General features: G+C 54.4%; 3 protein-coding genes across 3 annotated transcripts; all 3 read right to left on the reverse strand.

Moving 5' to 3' along the window:
* Window positions 1-5,112: 5,112 nt before the first annotated feature.
* Window positions 5,113-5,602, reverse strand: B0T26DRAFT_754385 (uncharacterized protein; the record flags this gene model as incomplete). Its single annotated transcript, XM_060445816.1, has 2 exons — window positions 5,113-5,391; window positions 5,477-5,602. The coding sequence occupies 2 exons, from the start codon at window positions 5,600-5,602 to the stop codon at window positions 5,113-5,115; spliced, it is 405 nt and encodes a 134-aa protein (XP_060292433.1).
* Window positions 5,603-7,113: 1,511 nt separating this feature from the next.
* B0T26DRAFT_652320 (uncharacterized protein) lies at window positions 7,114-11,086 on the reverse strand (the record flags this gene model as incomplete). Its single annotated transcript, XM_060438358.1, has 3 exons — window positions 7,114-8,446; window positions 8,508-9,538; window positions 9,614-11,086. 3 exons carry the CDS (start codon window positions 11,084-11,086, stop codon window positions 7,114-7,116), a joined length of 3,837 nt encoding a protein of 1,278 aa, XP_060292434.1.
* Window positions 11,087-14,115: 3,029 nt separating this feature from the next.
* B0T26DRAFT_754387 (uncharacterized protein) lies at window positions 14,116-16,798 on the reverse strand (the record flags this gene model as incomplete). The annotated part of the gene is made up of 2 exons (XM_060445817.1): window positions 14,116-16,659; window positions 16,766-16,798. 2 exons carry the CDS (start codon window positions 16,796-16,798, stop codon window positions 14,116-14,118), a joined length of 2,577 nt encoding a protein of 858 aa, XP_060292435.1.
* Between the last annotated feature and the right edge of the window lie 502 nt (window positions 16,799-17,300).

Consider the following 17,300-nt stretch of genomic DNA (forward strand, 5'->3'; position numbering starts at 1 on the left):
GGCGCGGGCAACGCGCACAGGGCTACCAGCGGTGGGAAGGCCCATTGGCGGGCGGCCCGGCGTGCTGCTGCGCTGCCTCCCCAGGCGAAAAATTGGACTATTACCACGCAGCGGGATTCCGAGATCCATACGGTCACTCACTAACGGGGTTGAGGAGAATTTGGCTGCATATCGCACCAAACACATGAAGCCACTTGTTAGGGAGTGGTTTTGACCTTTCCAGTCCCAAGGCACTCCGCTGGCTGAGCACAGCTCTGGATTGGCTCGTCTAACTGTTGCTGCAGTCCCGAAGTGGATTGGGACTCTTGAACTCTCCTCCTGACCCTTGTCAATTTGAAACCGAGCGTTCTTTGAAATTGAGAGCACTCCCTCCTCCTACAGCACATCACAGCACCTGTTAAACTTGACGGGACAGCTTATGTCGCACAGCAAGTGGAAGCGTTTACAGCGAGGCGATCACCTGGCCTGGCTGGCACGCTTCTGCGTATGAGTTTCAACCACGGCGAGGTGCCTGTGCCTATGGCTATTGTGGCCGACTCTATCTCGCTTTTACGCGCTGCGAGACAGAACCAACTGCGTCTTCACTGGAGGTAAGGTTGGTGCCTTGAATCCTACCTACCGTACCTTGTTCAACACTCAGCGTCAGACGGGTTTCTCTCTACCTACCAACCCAGATGCAAACCCTATTTTCCCCAGATGTGCCGCCTCCGCGATTACCTTTGTCTGGGCTGTAGAGCCCCCCGGTTTTTGACTTCGTTGGGGCAAGTATGGAGGCTGCCGACATCATACAGGTTGCGGAACAGAGCCCCACCAAATGTCGACGGCGACTGCACCGTGCAACTAAGTCGGCCGCCGTCAGGTATCCATGCAAATGCGATTAATGTAGGGACTATTACTCCCTAGTTCTCATCTCCAGCAGCATAGGCATTTAATACCCATTCTAGTAAGCGCTGCTCGTCAGCACCAGCCTCCCTCTTCATTCACCAAGACCCAGAGCCCCGCGAAAGCTCGCCCTACAACTCGTAGTGAAATTTACCCCTGAGCCTTAAGCCCGGGCGCTGAACCAGGGGTGCGGGAGCCAAACCCTCAAGACGACGGGCTGGTGGGGGCGGGACAACGAGATCCATCCAGAACGGTCCCAACTGAACTTGGGTTTGGGATGGAGGACGGGACTCCTAGAAAGCGCAATGGGGCACGAAACATGCCCCATAGGCAATTGCCCTTGGCCATGCCATGCCATGGGCCATGGCTCTTCGCTTGGCGCCGGGACTCTGGGCTGCGCCGCAGGGGAAAGGCTGTGGGGTGTGGTGCCGCGGGTGGTGGTGGTGGTGGGAGAAGAAGGGAAGGGAGGTGTCAGGCTGAGAGCGGCAAGAGGCCGCACACCTCGACCCATGCCTTAGTCGTGAGAAGTGCTCTAATTTGCCCATGTCGGTTCGCCATCCCTTCCAACTTCCATTTCATCCTTTGACTCAAGGTTTCAGCGACTAATTTACGGCGCGCCCCAGGGCGACGCTGTGCTGCATCTGCAGTCGCGAGGCAGTTCGCCGCCTACAGACAGCTATGTGCTATATCACCGCGAGCCATCAGTCGGCGCCTTCGCATGCCCCTAAGTGACGAGTTACGACATGGAACTCCGGATGACTACTACCTTAGTTAATAAGTCGGCGACAGGCCCGAGCAAGGGAGAAGAAGTGCGAGCCACGAGCGGGCACAGACGCCGTGCGTGCCCCATGGTGCAGTCTCTATTTTAACAAGACAGCCCAGGCCCGCTCTCCCTTGCCGTCCTCCATGGACGAGTAGAGGTAGGTTCTTTGCCTTGTTGACTCACGCGACTCCGTCCTGCTTGGGCCACATGCATGATGCAACAGCAGCAGTTACCTTTTTGAGGGGGCGTGCCTCTTCAATGTTGCTGTCGGAAGGCGCCCGCAACGTCTGGAACGCAGGTCGCTGAGAACGTGGTCCCTTTGAGTGGTTTCGGCGGATGCGTCCTCTTCAGAGCTCCATGTCTTCGACCAAGATCCAGGAACCTATACTAGATGACTATTGAAATGGAAAAAAGCTCTTCTGCTTCTGCCCTGCCCCGCTGCCCAAGATAGCCCCTCCCACCCGGACGGTCAAGTGAATGAAGGCAGGCGGGTAGGCGGGGCTGTTCAAAGTTGCATCGACTGCCCCTCTCTCCGATACCCCTCCTTCCCTCCGTTCCCCCTCCTGCCCCTCTTCCCCTTCGCGACTTGCAATGCTGTCATCGTGCGCGACGACGGATTATCACCAATTGGGATGCTGGCTTGGGACTAAACCATCAAAAAGACTAAGCACTCCAGATGCAACCTGATCGTGAGACATCGGGCCAATCAGCCCAATTAGACGCACTCACTCGCCTTCTTTTTGACGCCGTACCTCTCTTTATTCGTCTAAAATTCGCCTCCTCCACGTGTTAGTTCGTCTCACCGTCCCCTTCAGCTCCTAGTCGATTAGTCCTTCTATTGCTCTGGGCTGCCCGCGGTTCGTCACTCGTGGGTTTCTTGTATAAAAAGGGACGATACAGCGAGGGAAGGGGAGTGGGGACGGCGAGAATGCTAAGAGCTCCATCGGGTATTGACGGTACAGGATCGACAAGCGCCCTGCATGCAAACTGAAGCTGGGATAGTCGAGATGGAGCTTCTGTCCAACCTCGCGAGCTCGCCATAACTTACTCGATCTGCAGCTTAGTCCTACGTATCCTCCAGCTCTTCAAATGTCACTGCTTTGTGACTCCTGCGAGATTCAAGCAAACCCGATACTTCAGGCAACCTGGGTATACAATGGAACTAGCCGACTATGAAGTACGTTGACACGATCACGACTTGAGTAAAGTCCTTTGTAAGAACTTTAGGCTCGTATCAAGCGAAACAACTCCGTTTGAGGGGACCAGAACGCCGAGCTATATCGGCCTGAAAACTGACGAACAACCCCTATTCGGCGGAAACTTGGAAAAAGAGTAAATAGAAGTCAACTAAGAAATCGAAGAGTAAAACTGCTCTCTTGTTACAAGATGTGGTGTCGACCCGACTTGGAACGAAACAGTAGTCAACTATCAACTCTTATCTGTTGCTCTAAATATTCACCTAGTTGTTCCACCTCGTAATGCTCCTCCCCTTCTTCTCACTATCCAATTTTTTGTGAGAAGTGGTCACCTCGCTCAGTAAGCTACAAACTCATCACCCTCTGCCTTGTTAAGTCTCGTTCGCATCCACCCGGTGCCCCCAGGTACCCTGTCTACGGCACGCTCGGGGAAATAGAGATAAAGCAAACTGTCTGGCCAGGAACATGGGCATGATTTTGATGGTAGTCAATCTCGACAACAATAGCCTGTGAGCATAAACGGCAATCATGACAGACTAAAGCCGAAAGAGAGCACATTTCTGGACCGTATCCTTACTGTAAAGTTCATATTCTTCATTCTAGTGTCCGGAGCAGGAATCACTTGAAGATATGTGGTAGTGTGGAGTGATGCCATTCCATGGGAAAAGGGGGGGATTCGTTTGCCCAACCATAAAATAGAAAACGTCGAAACAGGTAACCCTTTTGTGTTAGGGATGTGAATACTAGAATCACTTCACTGTACACACACACACACACCCTAGCGCAAATTAGGTCTGCAGAGCCAACAGCCAGACAAGAGTGCAATTTCCAAGTGCCATAACGGAACAGCCCCAAACTGCAACAACATGCTATACCTAATCCAACTTGAAAAACAAAACTAACAACGACCACCCCATCAGAAAACAAATAAGGAACCTAACGCTCTCAGAAGCTTCAACCTAATCATTCTCATCTAAAACGTCTTGCAAAAGAAAGATAGAATAAAAAGAAAGAAAGAAATAAATAAATAAATAAAAACCTAGATCGCCACCCGACTTTCCGGCCACGGCGGATCTCTTCCGGGCCATTTATCCATCTGACCTGGGAATGAGCCGGCACTTGTTGACGTTCTGACCTTTGGGGTTGGCAGGGAAAGTGGCAGCACATTTCGTGGTCCTCGTCGGGGCCGTAGCACTGCTCGACACCGGGGCCGCTGACGAAGCCACGTTTGCAGCAGATCCAGCCACGCACGAGCAGGACGTAGCGGAAGTAGCAGTCCTTCTTGCCGCACAGCACGGAGTCGTCCTGCGCCACCGTCGTCGTCCTCGGCGGCGGGCAGTGCAGCAGCTTCCCCATCCGCCGGTGGCTGCGGTTCGCGCGTACACCGCCTCCTCGCAGTCTCTGGGGTTCACGGCGTCGAGACGCACTGGGCCGTACTGATGGGTGCACCGAGCTCGCTTCTGGTATATTTTACCTATCTTGTGCACGGTGTGGGTTGGGAAAGATGGAGGATAACAGAAGAGTCGTGATGAGTCTGGGTTGGGGGGCGGGTTGTGGCGCCGGAAGAAGGGTCAAGTAAACTTTGGTATAGTCGACAGGGGGGCTTATTAAGACGAGGAGGTCAAGAAGGAAGCGAGGAGCAGCTCTAGGTACTGAGAAGAGGCAGCAAGCGCGCTGTGAGGGTTGAAGCTATACGAGATGGACGACATATATCAAGGAACGACCAGTTTATATGGATATTTGACGATACATGTTGCGCCTCCTGAGATGGCGGTCTTCTCAACCCCGCTCAAGATCAAACGCCAGAAGCTATAGCTGTCGTTGGCCTGCTCTACCGACCGAGCGGCAAAGGAAACAAATAAGATTTTGAGTCTTCCGTCCTCTTTCGTTGGGGCTCGAACTATTATTCACTAGGTTCTCGACTGCGGTCGGCTACTTTGTTGTTGGCTCTTGCGGAGGTTTCTGACGCGGCCCCGGCAGTCTGACACCGGCGGTTATCACCCAGAATGCGAGTTACCGCGCAACTGCCTGGCTCAACCGGGAGCAGGAACTAAAACTAATGATACTGGGCGTTTACTCGACCTGGGGTGTTTCCCAATCGTCCTTGGTTGGTGGTATCGATATCACTGAGGCAGGCAGAACGTCGGGCCCACCTTCAGATACGAAGACACGAGGACCATGACCAAAGAGCTGATAATCATTCAAGGGCGCATCAAAAGGGCTAGTGGAGAATTGACGAGTCTCGGTTGTTCGGTTCTAGTTCGCCAGTGCTCAGACTGTCCCAGCGAGATCAGCATCCAGCCAGCCGCGAGTGTAACCGCCCCCGAAATCGATGATCCACGCATTGTCGTCCCGGTCGACGAGGACATTTTCAGCCTTGACATCCCCCCAGACGATCCCGGCCTTGTGAAGCGCGGAAACAGCTGCCTCGATCTGGGTTGCCCAGCGTGTCCCGATAGGGCTAATGCAGCAGCTCAGGGGTCCGGCGGCTTTGATATCAATAGGTGTCAGCAGCAAGCCCAGGAAGTCGTCGTTTTGTCCGTCACGACTCTATGAAAACGGCATATATACAGCCCTGGATCTATCTTGGCCGTGCTGAGATTTTTGTACGTCTCGAGCTCGGTCTTGGTCTTACGGTCGAGTTGCACTGTTTGAAGAAGCACGGCGTTGATTCGTTGTCGACGAGGACCTTGGTAGGAAACTCGTAGAGCGCGTCTTCCGGGTCGCCGAATCTCAGTACGATGTCTGCAGGATTGTACATGGTAGCCTAAGTCTTCACGTCGTGGATGAACTCGTTGCTCATCTAGACGCGAGGGGGGCGGAACGGCGAGCCGTCCATGTCTTTGCGACGCGGTTTCAGCTGCTCGCCGACAACGTCCAACACGATGTAGAAGAATTCGGGCCGGATGTATTGCTCGAGCGTGACCTTTGCCCGCCCCCCCCCCCCCGGGGGAGGCATATCGGTATCGGACGCCAGCTCGGCGAAAAGTGGCTCACATGGCTGCGTGAGCCACTCAATGACGTCGTCCAGGTAGATGTTTCCGAGCTCTTCCTAGCCTGACCGCACCAACCCGAGGTAGGACAACCACAAGTCCTTGGTCTTGGGCAAGTCGACAAACTGAGAGGGCAGCACGCGGATGTAGAAGGCCTTTCAGTTTCTGCGAATGGCGCAATACGTGTCGTCGTCCGGGACTGCTATTTTGGGAACGATACGGAGTACGGAGTTTGGTTTTGTATGAGTGCGAGGGGGGAATAGATAAAAGTTGGTGTGGTCCGCCACTTTCAGGTTGGATTAATTGTGTTTTGTACGATACGAGGTGATCTTTCCGTTTGCAATCTTTGTCGCTGGCAGTTGAGTCTAGACATTGGACCAACTTATATCCACAGAAGGCGCCGGCGGCGTCTTCCTACTCTCTCGGCTCTTGATGATTGGTCGAGAGAGAGATTCAGTGTTCCGCCGTTCCAGGTTCGTCCTGTACATGTAAATGTACATACACACGTACTGCCATGTGCGTTCGCACCGTCCGCACAGGCCAACGATCACCTGGACACCTGCCTAGCAGCTGGGAACATCCTAATAAGATTCACAGTGCATGAAAGAAATGCAACACCGAGTTAAATCAACTTTCCGGCTTGCTCGGTTCTTCTTTCCCATCCGATATAAATACACCGGGTACGGATACGGAGCTTCTGAACACGCTAGGTATCTATCAACCAGTCAATCGCAGCAGTTCGTGTCCCTCATTCTCTCATGTTCCTTGAACAAAGCGCCAAGAAAGCGCATAGATAGCGATAGGTACCTGCCCACCGCTATAACGGGGACAAAAGCTAAGCTCGAGTAGAGGAAAAGGGGTCGGAATAATGTAGGATAGGCGAGGTAAAGTAGGTATGTAAGGTAAGTAAGGTAGAAAATAATCATCTCCAGTCCTCGCTGCGAAAGAGACAGGAGACAGAGAGACAATCCCCCCAACGTGTAAATAACCTTGGGGTAAATAAAAGAAACTACTGCATCCGGGACAAGATCTCTGTACTCATACAACAAACAGTTAACCGCAACACCAAGACCTACATCGCCATCGACAGGACAGAAACAAACAAAAAAACAAAAACAGACCCTAGGCTAGACATAGCTATATTTTCCCCAATAATAATAAACCCCCTAGCCCTGATACTGCCCACCAATCGCCACACAAAGGGGTTTGGTTGCCCTCTAACAACACGTAACCAACAACTCCGATGATAAATATGGTAGAAGAAAGAGACCCGAACAAATCACCGCTTCCTCGCTGACGACCGCACGCCCTTCCTGAACATGGCAGGATTGGCCCTCACGCGCTTAGCACTCCCTGGCGTCGATGCGGAGTTCACCGACAACAGAGACGACGAGCCACTAATACTGTCATTAATATGGCGGTGGTCCTTGTCGGTAGAAGATGCGTTGACGGGCGACGCCGTGATGGTGTCGTCGTCGACGTCAAACTCGAGGTCCTTGAGCGCTTCGTCGTCCATGTCAGTGAGCTCCTCGCTTAGGCTGCGCACCGCGTCACGGCCCGTCCACTGCTCCTCCACAGCCGACGTGCCCTTGAGTGCGAAGCCCTGCAAGTACCACGGCAGCCCACCCTCGGCGAGTATGTTGGTCGGGTCCCTTCCAAAGCTGCCGTTGGACTGCGGCGGCGTCAGGGGACCTCCGCTGCCGTTGCTGATGGTGTTCCCATTGCTGCTACCGTTGCCATTGGAGTTCGATGACGGATGCAGTACGACTGAACCGTAGACACTCCCAGCCGTCAGGGATGGGGGAGAGTCCGATTCTTTGAAGCTAGCGCCGTTGGTCAACTGGCCCGGGGGAGAATGATGGTGCCTGTGATCATCTCCTTGCGATTTAGCAGCCTGCTGTTCGCCCACGACTGAGTTATTGGACGAGACACCATTGCCGTTTGGGTTCGAAGTTTCGTCCTCGCCATCGAGGTGATCGGCGGATGTGTTCACCTCAATACTGACATCGGCGCCGTGTCGACGTCGTGACGTACTAATTCCGTTTACAGCCACAACGGCATCCGTCTCGGCCATGACCTCATCGGCATCGTCATCGTCGATTCCTGCTTCAGCTTTGGCAACCACCACGCCAGCGAGCTGATCAGCAGCCACAATAATCTGGGCCTCTTCCGGCGCGTCTAGCATCTCAACGTCTTGGCTAGGGTCTGTCCCGGTATTGTCGTCCTGCGATACTGTGATGGTTGGCTGTTTCACTTCGAGACTGGCATCTACCATGCCTTTGAGCTCCATCAAGAGAGCGTCAAAAGGCTTGGCACATATATCCGCCTCAGCCCTCAAAGCTGCTTCGAGGTGCGGCTGGACTGATTTAAGTATCCTCTTGCCAAGTCGTCGTCTGTCTTTTACCCCCGAGTAGTCGTTGTGTTTAGCTGGCGAGGCATCTAGGGAATCAACTCGCGGCTCCTCGGCTGCCGACAGCTTCGCTGCTGCGTTTATTCCCGCACTGACTGCCTCGCAGAGGTCATGCGCAAATTGTAGGCAGGTGGTGTAGAAGCGTACATCCAGCTTCTCCTGCAAGCCCGCCAACCCTGGCTTGAAGATGTTCTTGTCGAGCCTGCAAATTTATTAGTACAAGGTCAATTCAGATATGGGAACGGAGATGGGGGTCGACTTACTGGAGCGCCCTCTCAACCACTGGCACCAGCATCCTGTAGACAGGAAAGTAGCAGTTGTCGACAAAGTCGAGTTCCATCTCGGCGGCCTCGAGCTTGCTGGCCTCACGCTGGACAACATCTTCCGATAGCGCCTTAAGCTGTTCAAGGTCCTTGATGAGGCCCCGGGCAAACTCGATTCTCCTTGTCAGGCGCGTCTTGCCAGACGGGCCCATAGCCGCAAAATTGCGGCGTGTGAGCTCCATAGACGAAAAGGTTTCCATCTGCAGCTGTAACCGCTTGAGCAGGGCAGCGCCACGGCGAGCCTCACGTTTGAGCGTCCAGTATCGACACGCCTCTCCGACAAAGTCCTTACGCTTGCGAATATTAAAACGTGCGAGTGAGCTCTCAACCAAGTCGTATACTGCTTGGGGGATGATGGGGGCGCCCGAGGGTAGCTTCCAGATGTGTTTGCCAGGTTGGCCCTTCTTCTTGTCGGCCAGGACCGCTGACACTTTAGCGCCTGTCATCTGCGACTCGTCGGGCGGGTGTTCAGTGATAGCGTGGCGATGAGTAGCGGCTATCTGGAGAGCCGAGGCCTGGCTGTCGGCCCAGATGCGGCCCTTCATCGTGCGCTTGTAGAAGCGTTTTGCTTCTCTTGTGGCCTGGCTGACGGCGTTCTCTTTGGCATGATCCTGGGGGCAGTGCTTGTCGCAAAAGGCCTTGAGAGGTAGGGTTCCGTCGAGGACGGCAAGGGCGCCCTGGCTGTTCTTCATCTTCAGATACAGCCGACACCTCCTGGCACACGTTACATGGAAGGCCTGGTAGCAACTTTTGTTCGAACACTGGATGCAGGCGCCCATGCGTTGGTTGCATATGTAGCACGACAACTTCCACCTCGTCCTGGGCACCTTTTCCACCTCCATTACCGGCTCCATGAAGGTGTGGTTGCCGAGGGACACCTCGGGAATCCACATTGCGCAGAGAAGATGTGCCCATTTTGACGAGTTGGTCTGTTTGAATGCGCCATCCGTGTTTGGACAGAATATGCACGTCTGGAAAAAAAAGCACCGTTAGCAACAGGGACACAGAGACACCCGCACACAAGGGGGGTGTTGTTTTGTGCTTACAGGAATTCCACGTCCAATCAGCTGGCATTTGCGACACAGCCACTGGCCCTCGGGGATAAAAGGCACGCCATAGCACTCCTGATGGACGGCCAGGTCGCAGCCGTCACAGAAGACAATGGCATTTGTGTTTTCGCAATCGCCATCGTCACAGATGGCGCACTTGCTGTCCTGCTCTTCGCCGACCTGAGGCTCACCATTGACCGCGGCGGCTGAACTTGACCTCGGCCTGTGCGTCTGCGGGGGTTTTGGATTTGGCTTCGGTATTCTCTTCTCGAGAGCATGCCATTCCTTCTCGATCTTGGTGATTGTGATCTCAAATATCTCGCGCGTTATCGGGTCAAGATCAGAACCTTTGCGTTGCGAGTTGAGCTTCTCCAGCCACATATCATCCTGTTCGTCCATGTCGTATTCAACACGGCCCGCCGCCCCGGCAGTGTGCTGGATAGGGTCGATGTCGACCTTGACCGCCACAGTTTGATCAATATCCTCCTCCACATTGGCGTCGACCGACTTTATCAGCTTGCCCTCGGGCCTGATGAAGTGGTCGCTTTCTTGGTAGCCCACATTCATCATGGATTTGTCAACATATCTTGCCTGGCCAAAGGTTTTGCTCTCGAAGAGCGAGATCCGGTCGGTTTTTCGGTAGGATGGCAGCTTGAGGTCAAGCTTCTCCTTGGAGGTCTGGCCATGGATCGGGAGGACCTTGGGGATCTTTGGACTTGTGCCCAGATCTAAAGGCCGAGAGGCGTAAAGCGAAACCGAGTCGCGAGTCGGCCTTCCAGCACGGCGCCTGCTAGGCGTGTCTGGTAGCGCCACTCCAAACGAGGGTTTGCTTTGCCATGTCAGCGTGCCACTTGTGCCATCTGCGGCGGTGCCGGTAAGGAGCTCCTTAGTTGGTGTGCTGGAGCCGTTGAGCGGGGTGGTCGGAGCTTGCTGGACAGCGGGTGTTGGAGGGGCCGACTTAGGGAATCCATCGACCTCTGGCGCGGGGAAGACTATAAATACCGCCTCGATGTCGAGGTTGGGATGAAATTCCTCCCAGCCTCGCTCCTCGCGTGGTTTGTAGCCCTCGTTATGGACCACAGCAGCGGCTACGGCGGCGGCAGAGCTATACTGTCTATCATCGAGATCATCTCGGTTTACGGCGGTGCGGATTCTCGTGCTTCGCTCGCGACGGGGATACATGGTTGACGGAGCGGGGTTGGAGAGTGTTATTGCGGAACTTCGGGCCCGCGGGGCGGAAGTAGAGACGGTTGGCTCGGCAGGGGTCTCGATACCGTCCTCGTCGACGAAGCGGCCACCACCGCCTGGGCCACCAGGAATGTATTTTCTCCTCTTGGGGGGCGGTTCCGAAGCTGGGGCGTCGTGTGCGCTCTTTCGAGCACGGGAAGATCTCGCGGGGGTGTTGCCCTTGGGGCGGCCGCGCGGGCGACCACTAGCCTGGCGCCTTGGTGTAGTGGACACCGGAGCCATTAGGGAAGGGAAGAGGTAGGTGGGTAGTGATAAATTCGCGTCCTGTCTGGGTGTGGGTTGGACGGGGGAGTTTAGAACGGCGAGTGAGGTTTATAGAATGCAGATGTGGCAAGACAGGATAAGGAAGGTGGTGCAAGTGACGGGAGCTTCGTTTGGGTCGAGGTCGAGGTCGGTGGTGCAGCGCAGCCTGCGGCGTCTCTCGAGGCAGGGCAGGGCGGTCGACAGCTCAACCTGAGCACTTTGGCATGAGGTGCGGAGATGCGCCGTACCTGGGTGCGACGTCGAGTCTCACTGGCCAGCGAGAGCCTCGATGGGATGCCGCAAGATGCGGAATGTCGTGGGAAGGACCGTGGCTTTCTTACGACGTGACGTTCGAAAGTGCGTGGGAAAACGCGGCGCCCGTCGTGCGCGGGCCAATCACAGCGCTTTGGTCAGCTGTGGAGGCAATCGCGCTGTGACTCCCTGGTCGGCTTACGTAATTTAGGTCTCTGTTCTCTGTTGTTGGGACTAGCACCTTACCCCTCCGGACACGAGTGGCATGAGGGTCCAAGCGTCCTTCAAAAACCGGCCTACGTTATTTGTTCATTGATCTTTTTTTAGTCCAACGAGCTTCCTTCCTCGTCGTCCAATTCTTCGATTAGCCGTGTGGCAACGCACCACGGCACAGGATGTAATTGATGCCGATTATGGATACAGTATACGCATTTGGAGCTGTCAGACGCTCCAAGCTTAAACTCGAAGTTCTGCGGACTTTCAAAATGCCAAATGCTGTATGTAAGTCCACCGACGGAGTACGTACGAATTATGACCTGAATGGTGCCTGGACCCCGGAACTGTCAAGGAAAGCTACCCCACAACTGTGCTGGTAGGGCAGAGCCTCAAACGCGAGACACCATTGCGTGGCACCCTCGCGCTGGCTTGTTACTCATCTGTTTCCCGAGTCTGGGCCTTTCCTCAGGACTGGACTGGACAGAATAAGGACACAACTTGACAGGCTTAGCGCGTTTCCCACCCGCTTCCGTTCCCACTTTCGGATTCCCACCCCGTCGGTTACCTACCCGTCAATCAGTGGGTACAGCGGCCAGCAGCAAAGGGAATGCGCCGGGCCAATCAGAGACGGAGCGCATGCGGCCGCGACCTGGCCCGTTTTGCGGCCCTAGGTTCCTTCCCACTGCCGGGCTGGATTCAATTACATCACTACATGGCCGGGACCTGCCTGGGCTCTGAAGTTGTCCACAGCTGCAATTGGCCAATAAATAGCCTCCATCCCATCTCAAACTCTGCCAACTTGCGACGACGGCTGTCGGTGGGAAAATATCACCACTTCGTAGTGGATTCCCAATGGCCGCACACCAATTCTATTCCTCGCCGACGTGACATGCCCAAGCTCCCTTCTTCAGTCAATATGCCGCACTGAACCGCCAAACCGAACCTACAAGAAAAATTATGTGGGGAAATACAGATATACGACCATGGAAACTTTGAACGGTCCGCCCTGAACTCGACGCCATCGCCCCTTACTTTTTCTCTCGGCTCGTAAAACCCGTCCTTCCGTCGTCAATAACAGTGTCGCTAGAAGGTGCACGCTACACGCACCCTTTTAGCACTTGCCTACCTTAGCTGCCACAGAACGCCTAGCTGCCGGCGCTAGATCAGACAGAGTAGCTCTTACGACAGTCTCATAATTATGGCCGTGAGGGAACAACGAGCTGGAAAAGGTAATCAACATACATGGGCGACAGCCCAGACAGGTTGGCGCAGCTTCACATGGAAACAAGAGTCACTGCTGTAAAACTATATGCGTCTATCGAAACATAAACATACAACGTCGATTATTGTGTGCACGGTGATGGGTATAGGCTATTTCACTTTGGTAGTAGATCTGACTGTTGTTGAACTCGCTCCTATAGTAGACGAAAGAAAATAATCATATAACGTCAAGATGGTAGTCCTGACAGTAGCGAGAGTACTGCTTAATTACACTAGGGCATGATGCGATACAGTTACGCTATGCTAGGTAGGGGGTAGTGTGAACAAGTAGACCAACACGTCAATCTTCACCTGTATCTTAATATGGAGGCTTAGTGCCCAACCTTGGATACCCTCAGCCCCCAAAGGGACAAACAGAGACACAAGCAAAGAAACACGCATGCACGCATACACACCAAAGCCAGCGAGTGAAATGGGTAAACAACAAACGACGAAAGCAAGGACGAAAACATCTTATCCATTCATTCCACGCTGTCTCTCTCTCTCTAGTCTCTCCGTCTGCCTGCCTGGTACAGCCAGCCAGCCGCGCCGATGTCAGTGCGTACACTTGTCCGTCTCCATCATCAACTCCCTATATAACTCTCCTTTGCTCCTTCCCAGAGAAGAAACCAGAAGAAAATAAATAACAGGGCCAGGTCTTTTTAACTTTTTGTACAGAGGAAAAAAACCGCCGGCCAACACATAAAAGGACGCCTGCCCTCCAAGCAAAAAAACCCTTGCAGTGTGAGTTCGAGGGTACCTTTGGAGAAACGAAAAAGGAAACAGATTATTTGGTCTTGCCAAGCCGCTATGACGACCGCCACCATCCTTGTCCTGTCCTGTACCCCAAAGGCGTGAGGAGAAAGTTTAAGAGGTTTGAGAAAGTATAATAGAAAGACAGAGAAAAAGATCATGTAATTGATGCCGACGCCGTCCTCTGCCCCATGAGCAAAAGAAAAGTGAAAAAAAATAAACATAAAATCAAACGCCAGTACGCTATGCTCCAATTGATATCTTGAAATGCAAACACCCAGGTTTCCCATTAAGCAATAAACCGATGCAAAAACAAAAACAGCAGCCTCTAGCTTCGAGAAAATCACACAGACACAGAGACGCCGTCGGGGAAAGAATATAGGGGGTATTCTCTAACGCCGCCTCTTCTAGTAAGATAACCTAGAACGAAAGCAAGGGTAAATGACTTATTCTCATAGAAGAATCAAAGCCCAGGAACATTCGCTCAGAAGCTGGTAGGAAGGGGGTATCTTTAAAAGAGTAAAGTTTCAACCAAGCGTGCGGCCGCTGTGTATCGGCTGGACGCTCGCAGCCCGGGGCGTGGTTGGGTTGGTGTGTAGAGGAGAGGCAGGACCGAAGTCAGCCTCGTGATAATCTAGAGGGCGGGATGTAGGATTCCACCCCTCTTCGTTAAGGACGCTCAAATAGCCGCTTCCGACCTTGTCGCGGAGAGCCTCTATCTTACGACGGTATAGTTCACCGCCGACGTCCCAGTCTGGATTCTCATTCCAAATGTGGTTGGTCGGCGGGCTGTCGTGGGAGGCGTAGATAGGCGGCAGCTGCGGGATAACACTGGTATCGATTCTCGGAACATCCGGGTGGATTTGCGCGCTAGGTAGCGGGCTCTCCACTAGAGTGTTTTGCGTTGCCCTTTTGGTCTCTAGAGGTTGACCGACGAGATAGGTTTTGTCCAAGCCCAAAGCGGCACCATTGTTACTCGCTCTATACCGGTCAACGGGCTGAGCGTGAGGAACCGAGCCTTCGTTCGTGGCAAGATCGACGATGCGTCGTTTGGGGGCTCTGCGACGACGTGTCGAGCTTGTGTTGACCTCGCTGGAGGCACTCAAGGGCGCTGGCCGCTCCTTCCGAAGCAGAGCAGGCTCATTGAGTGGCGCGTCATAAATGATGGCCGGCTTGCTGACGTCGACTGCGGGAATCTCCAGCGGCACAGGCTTAACCACAGGCACAGCTTCTGGTTCATCAACACGCTCTATCAGGTAGCGCTTCTCGGAATAGCTCGGTCCAGTAGCATCGATGGTGATGTCATCCGTATATCCCGGTGTCTTGCGGAAGAGGTTGAAAATGGTGACACGGTAATCACGATGTGTGCGCGTAAAAGGGTTACCCTCTACGTATACTTCACGTATTTCCGGGAGGCCAGTTAGCCGTGCCAGTTCCAGGGGGTCCGTAAGGCGGTTGTCTCTCAGGTCTAGTCTCTCCAGGGGGTAAAGACGCTCAATCCCAGCAAGCGATTGCAGACGGTTTGCCCGCAAGTTCAGGGCAGTGATGGCGGGCAACGGATTGCGAGTCAGCGAGTGCAAAGAATCTATCATGCATTGAGCCAAGTTCAGTGCACGCAAAGCGGTAAGATTTGCAAGACTGTCAGGTATTTGAGTGAACAGGTTAGACGAAAGGTCGAGCGAATGCAGCGTGTTTGAAAGCGGCGACAGGCTCGACGAGGGAATCGAGGTTAGCGAGTTATCTGCCAAACTCAGATGCTTGAGGAACCGCCACTTGGAAGCCGGGAGAATGCCCATGACCAGGAGATTTGAAGAGCTTCCGCGAGAGTTATGCCACGAGTCCGACAGGCTGGAGTGGGAGCTTCCAGACCCGGAGCGCCGTATCTTGTAGGATCCGCGCACATTGGCCGATCCATTCCTAGAGCTCGAGGGCCGGCGGGGGGAGTGGCTCCGGGGCCGGGAAGCCTTGCTAGGCGATCTTGGTTCGTCGCTATCCGCCCTGACAATAGACGGCCGCCTGCTATCCGGGTCATTGGATCCATCCTGATCCGTTCCAATTTCAGAGCTAAGCGATCCAACGGGCAGATCAGTCGTCGACTTCCGGGGTTCGGGAGAACCAGGGGCCGAAGTGGACTTGTGAAGCTCGGCATGCGAGACCGTAGGACTTCTCCTTGGACTCGCCGATTGTGCCCAAGGCGTAGTTGGCGACGTCTGCGCCTTGGAGCTGCGACGTCGCCGCTTGTCCATGTCGTCCAGCACAATATCGATCAAGATATCGGCTGGATCATCAATACTTGCACGCTTCACGGTCAGGGACCGGAGCTGATCGGCAAGCTTGTCCCAGCCGAAGAACTGCCTGAAGTCGATATCGCTCACCTCGAGAGCCTGGACGTTCTTGAACACATAGAGCGGCACGGCCGAGTCAAAAGGGAACTCCTCGTAGCCTTTGATCAGCCGGGCCCGCCAGTCGGGTGCCAGTCTCAGACAAGGGATCTTGGTGAAGGCGGAATATAGGTATTTCAGATCGGCCTGGACCGCCGCCTTTTGTCGCTCAGTCCGTGCGGCGGATATGCTAGAGCCAATACCAAAGCTGGCCCAAAGGGCCGACATGCCCGACATGACGCTCCGAATACTCGAGACAGAGCGAATCGAACCAACCTCGGAGCCATGGGTCTTGGAGCGCTGGGACTGGCCAAGAAACGACACGTAATTGGCTGACGTGGTGCTGTCGTGCAGGTTCTCGAGACGGACTTTCATGGGCCCAACAGGAATGCCTAGTTCTTCAAAACGCGAGAGCAAATAGAACAAGTGGTGGGGGGTGAGGGCCAACTTCGCTGACTTCACACTGTGGGATGTGAAGTTCAGAGTGCCGAGCGACAAGGCGGCAGCCAGTGTACTCGACGTTGACGCTGAGGTCGACGGTCGCTCAGGCACGGACGGCGAGCTGGGCACGGGTATGGACGCGACCGACGAGACGCTCTGCGAGGATCCATGCCGAGGAGCGTTTTGTCTCCGAAACTGCAGCGCGTTCGCAAGCGCCTTTTCGTGCGTCCGCACAAAGCTGGCGAGTTGCTATTGTTCCCCATCCTGCTTGTCAGTCGGCAATCCTTGTACGCTGCGCTGCATGCGCGGCAAGGGGGGCGGGGGAGGAAGGGCAAGGGGGCGAATACAGACGAACCTTTATAAAGTACTCCCCGTCTTCCGAATCCATCTTCACGGATAAGAATGCATCAGGTATGATATTTAAAGAGCGGAAGGCTACGCGTCCCGAGCCTACGGGGCGGGGGATGGGAGGGAGGTTCGACTCGTCTCCGGGGCGTCCGAGTTTGTCGGCGGCCGATGGAAGCGAGTCTCACGTCTTTGAGGATGTTGTCGTGGCAAAAGCGGGACAGCAGCCTACAAATTGGCAAATGTTAGTCCGACCTGTCACCTCGCACTGACGCTTGCTGTGGTGCAGGTGTGGTCTGCTGGCTATTCTCTGTCCCCTGTCCTCCGTTGCCTGTGGGCTGCTTTGTGGCTAGGAATGTGACTATTACCGCGGGCAGCGGGCGGCGCGCAGGCCACGCAGCCAGACGAACTTTTGGACCTAGTTAACAGGAGATTTGGTTGCTGGGCTCTAAAATGGACCAGCGGCCTAGGTAGCAGGCGGTGTGCCTTAGGTAATAGAAGTCGGGTGCTTAGGTAGGCGTTCGTCGACCGGGCAAGGGGTTTTC

Source organism: Lasiosphaeria miniovina (assembly GCF_030549165.1).
Source record: "Lasiosphaeria miniovina strain SMH2392-1A chromosome Unknown B0T26scaffold_6, whole genome shotgun sequence".
In the NCBI taxonomy this organism is placed as follows: domain Eukaryota; kingdom Fungi; phylum Ascomycota; class Sordariomycetes; order Sordariales; family Lasiosphaeriaceae; genus Lasiosphaeria; species Lasiosphaeria miniovina.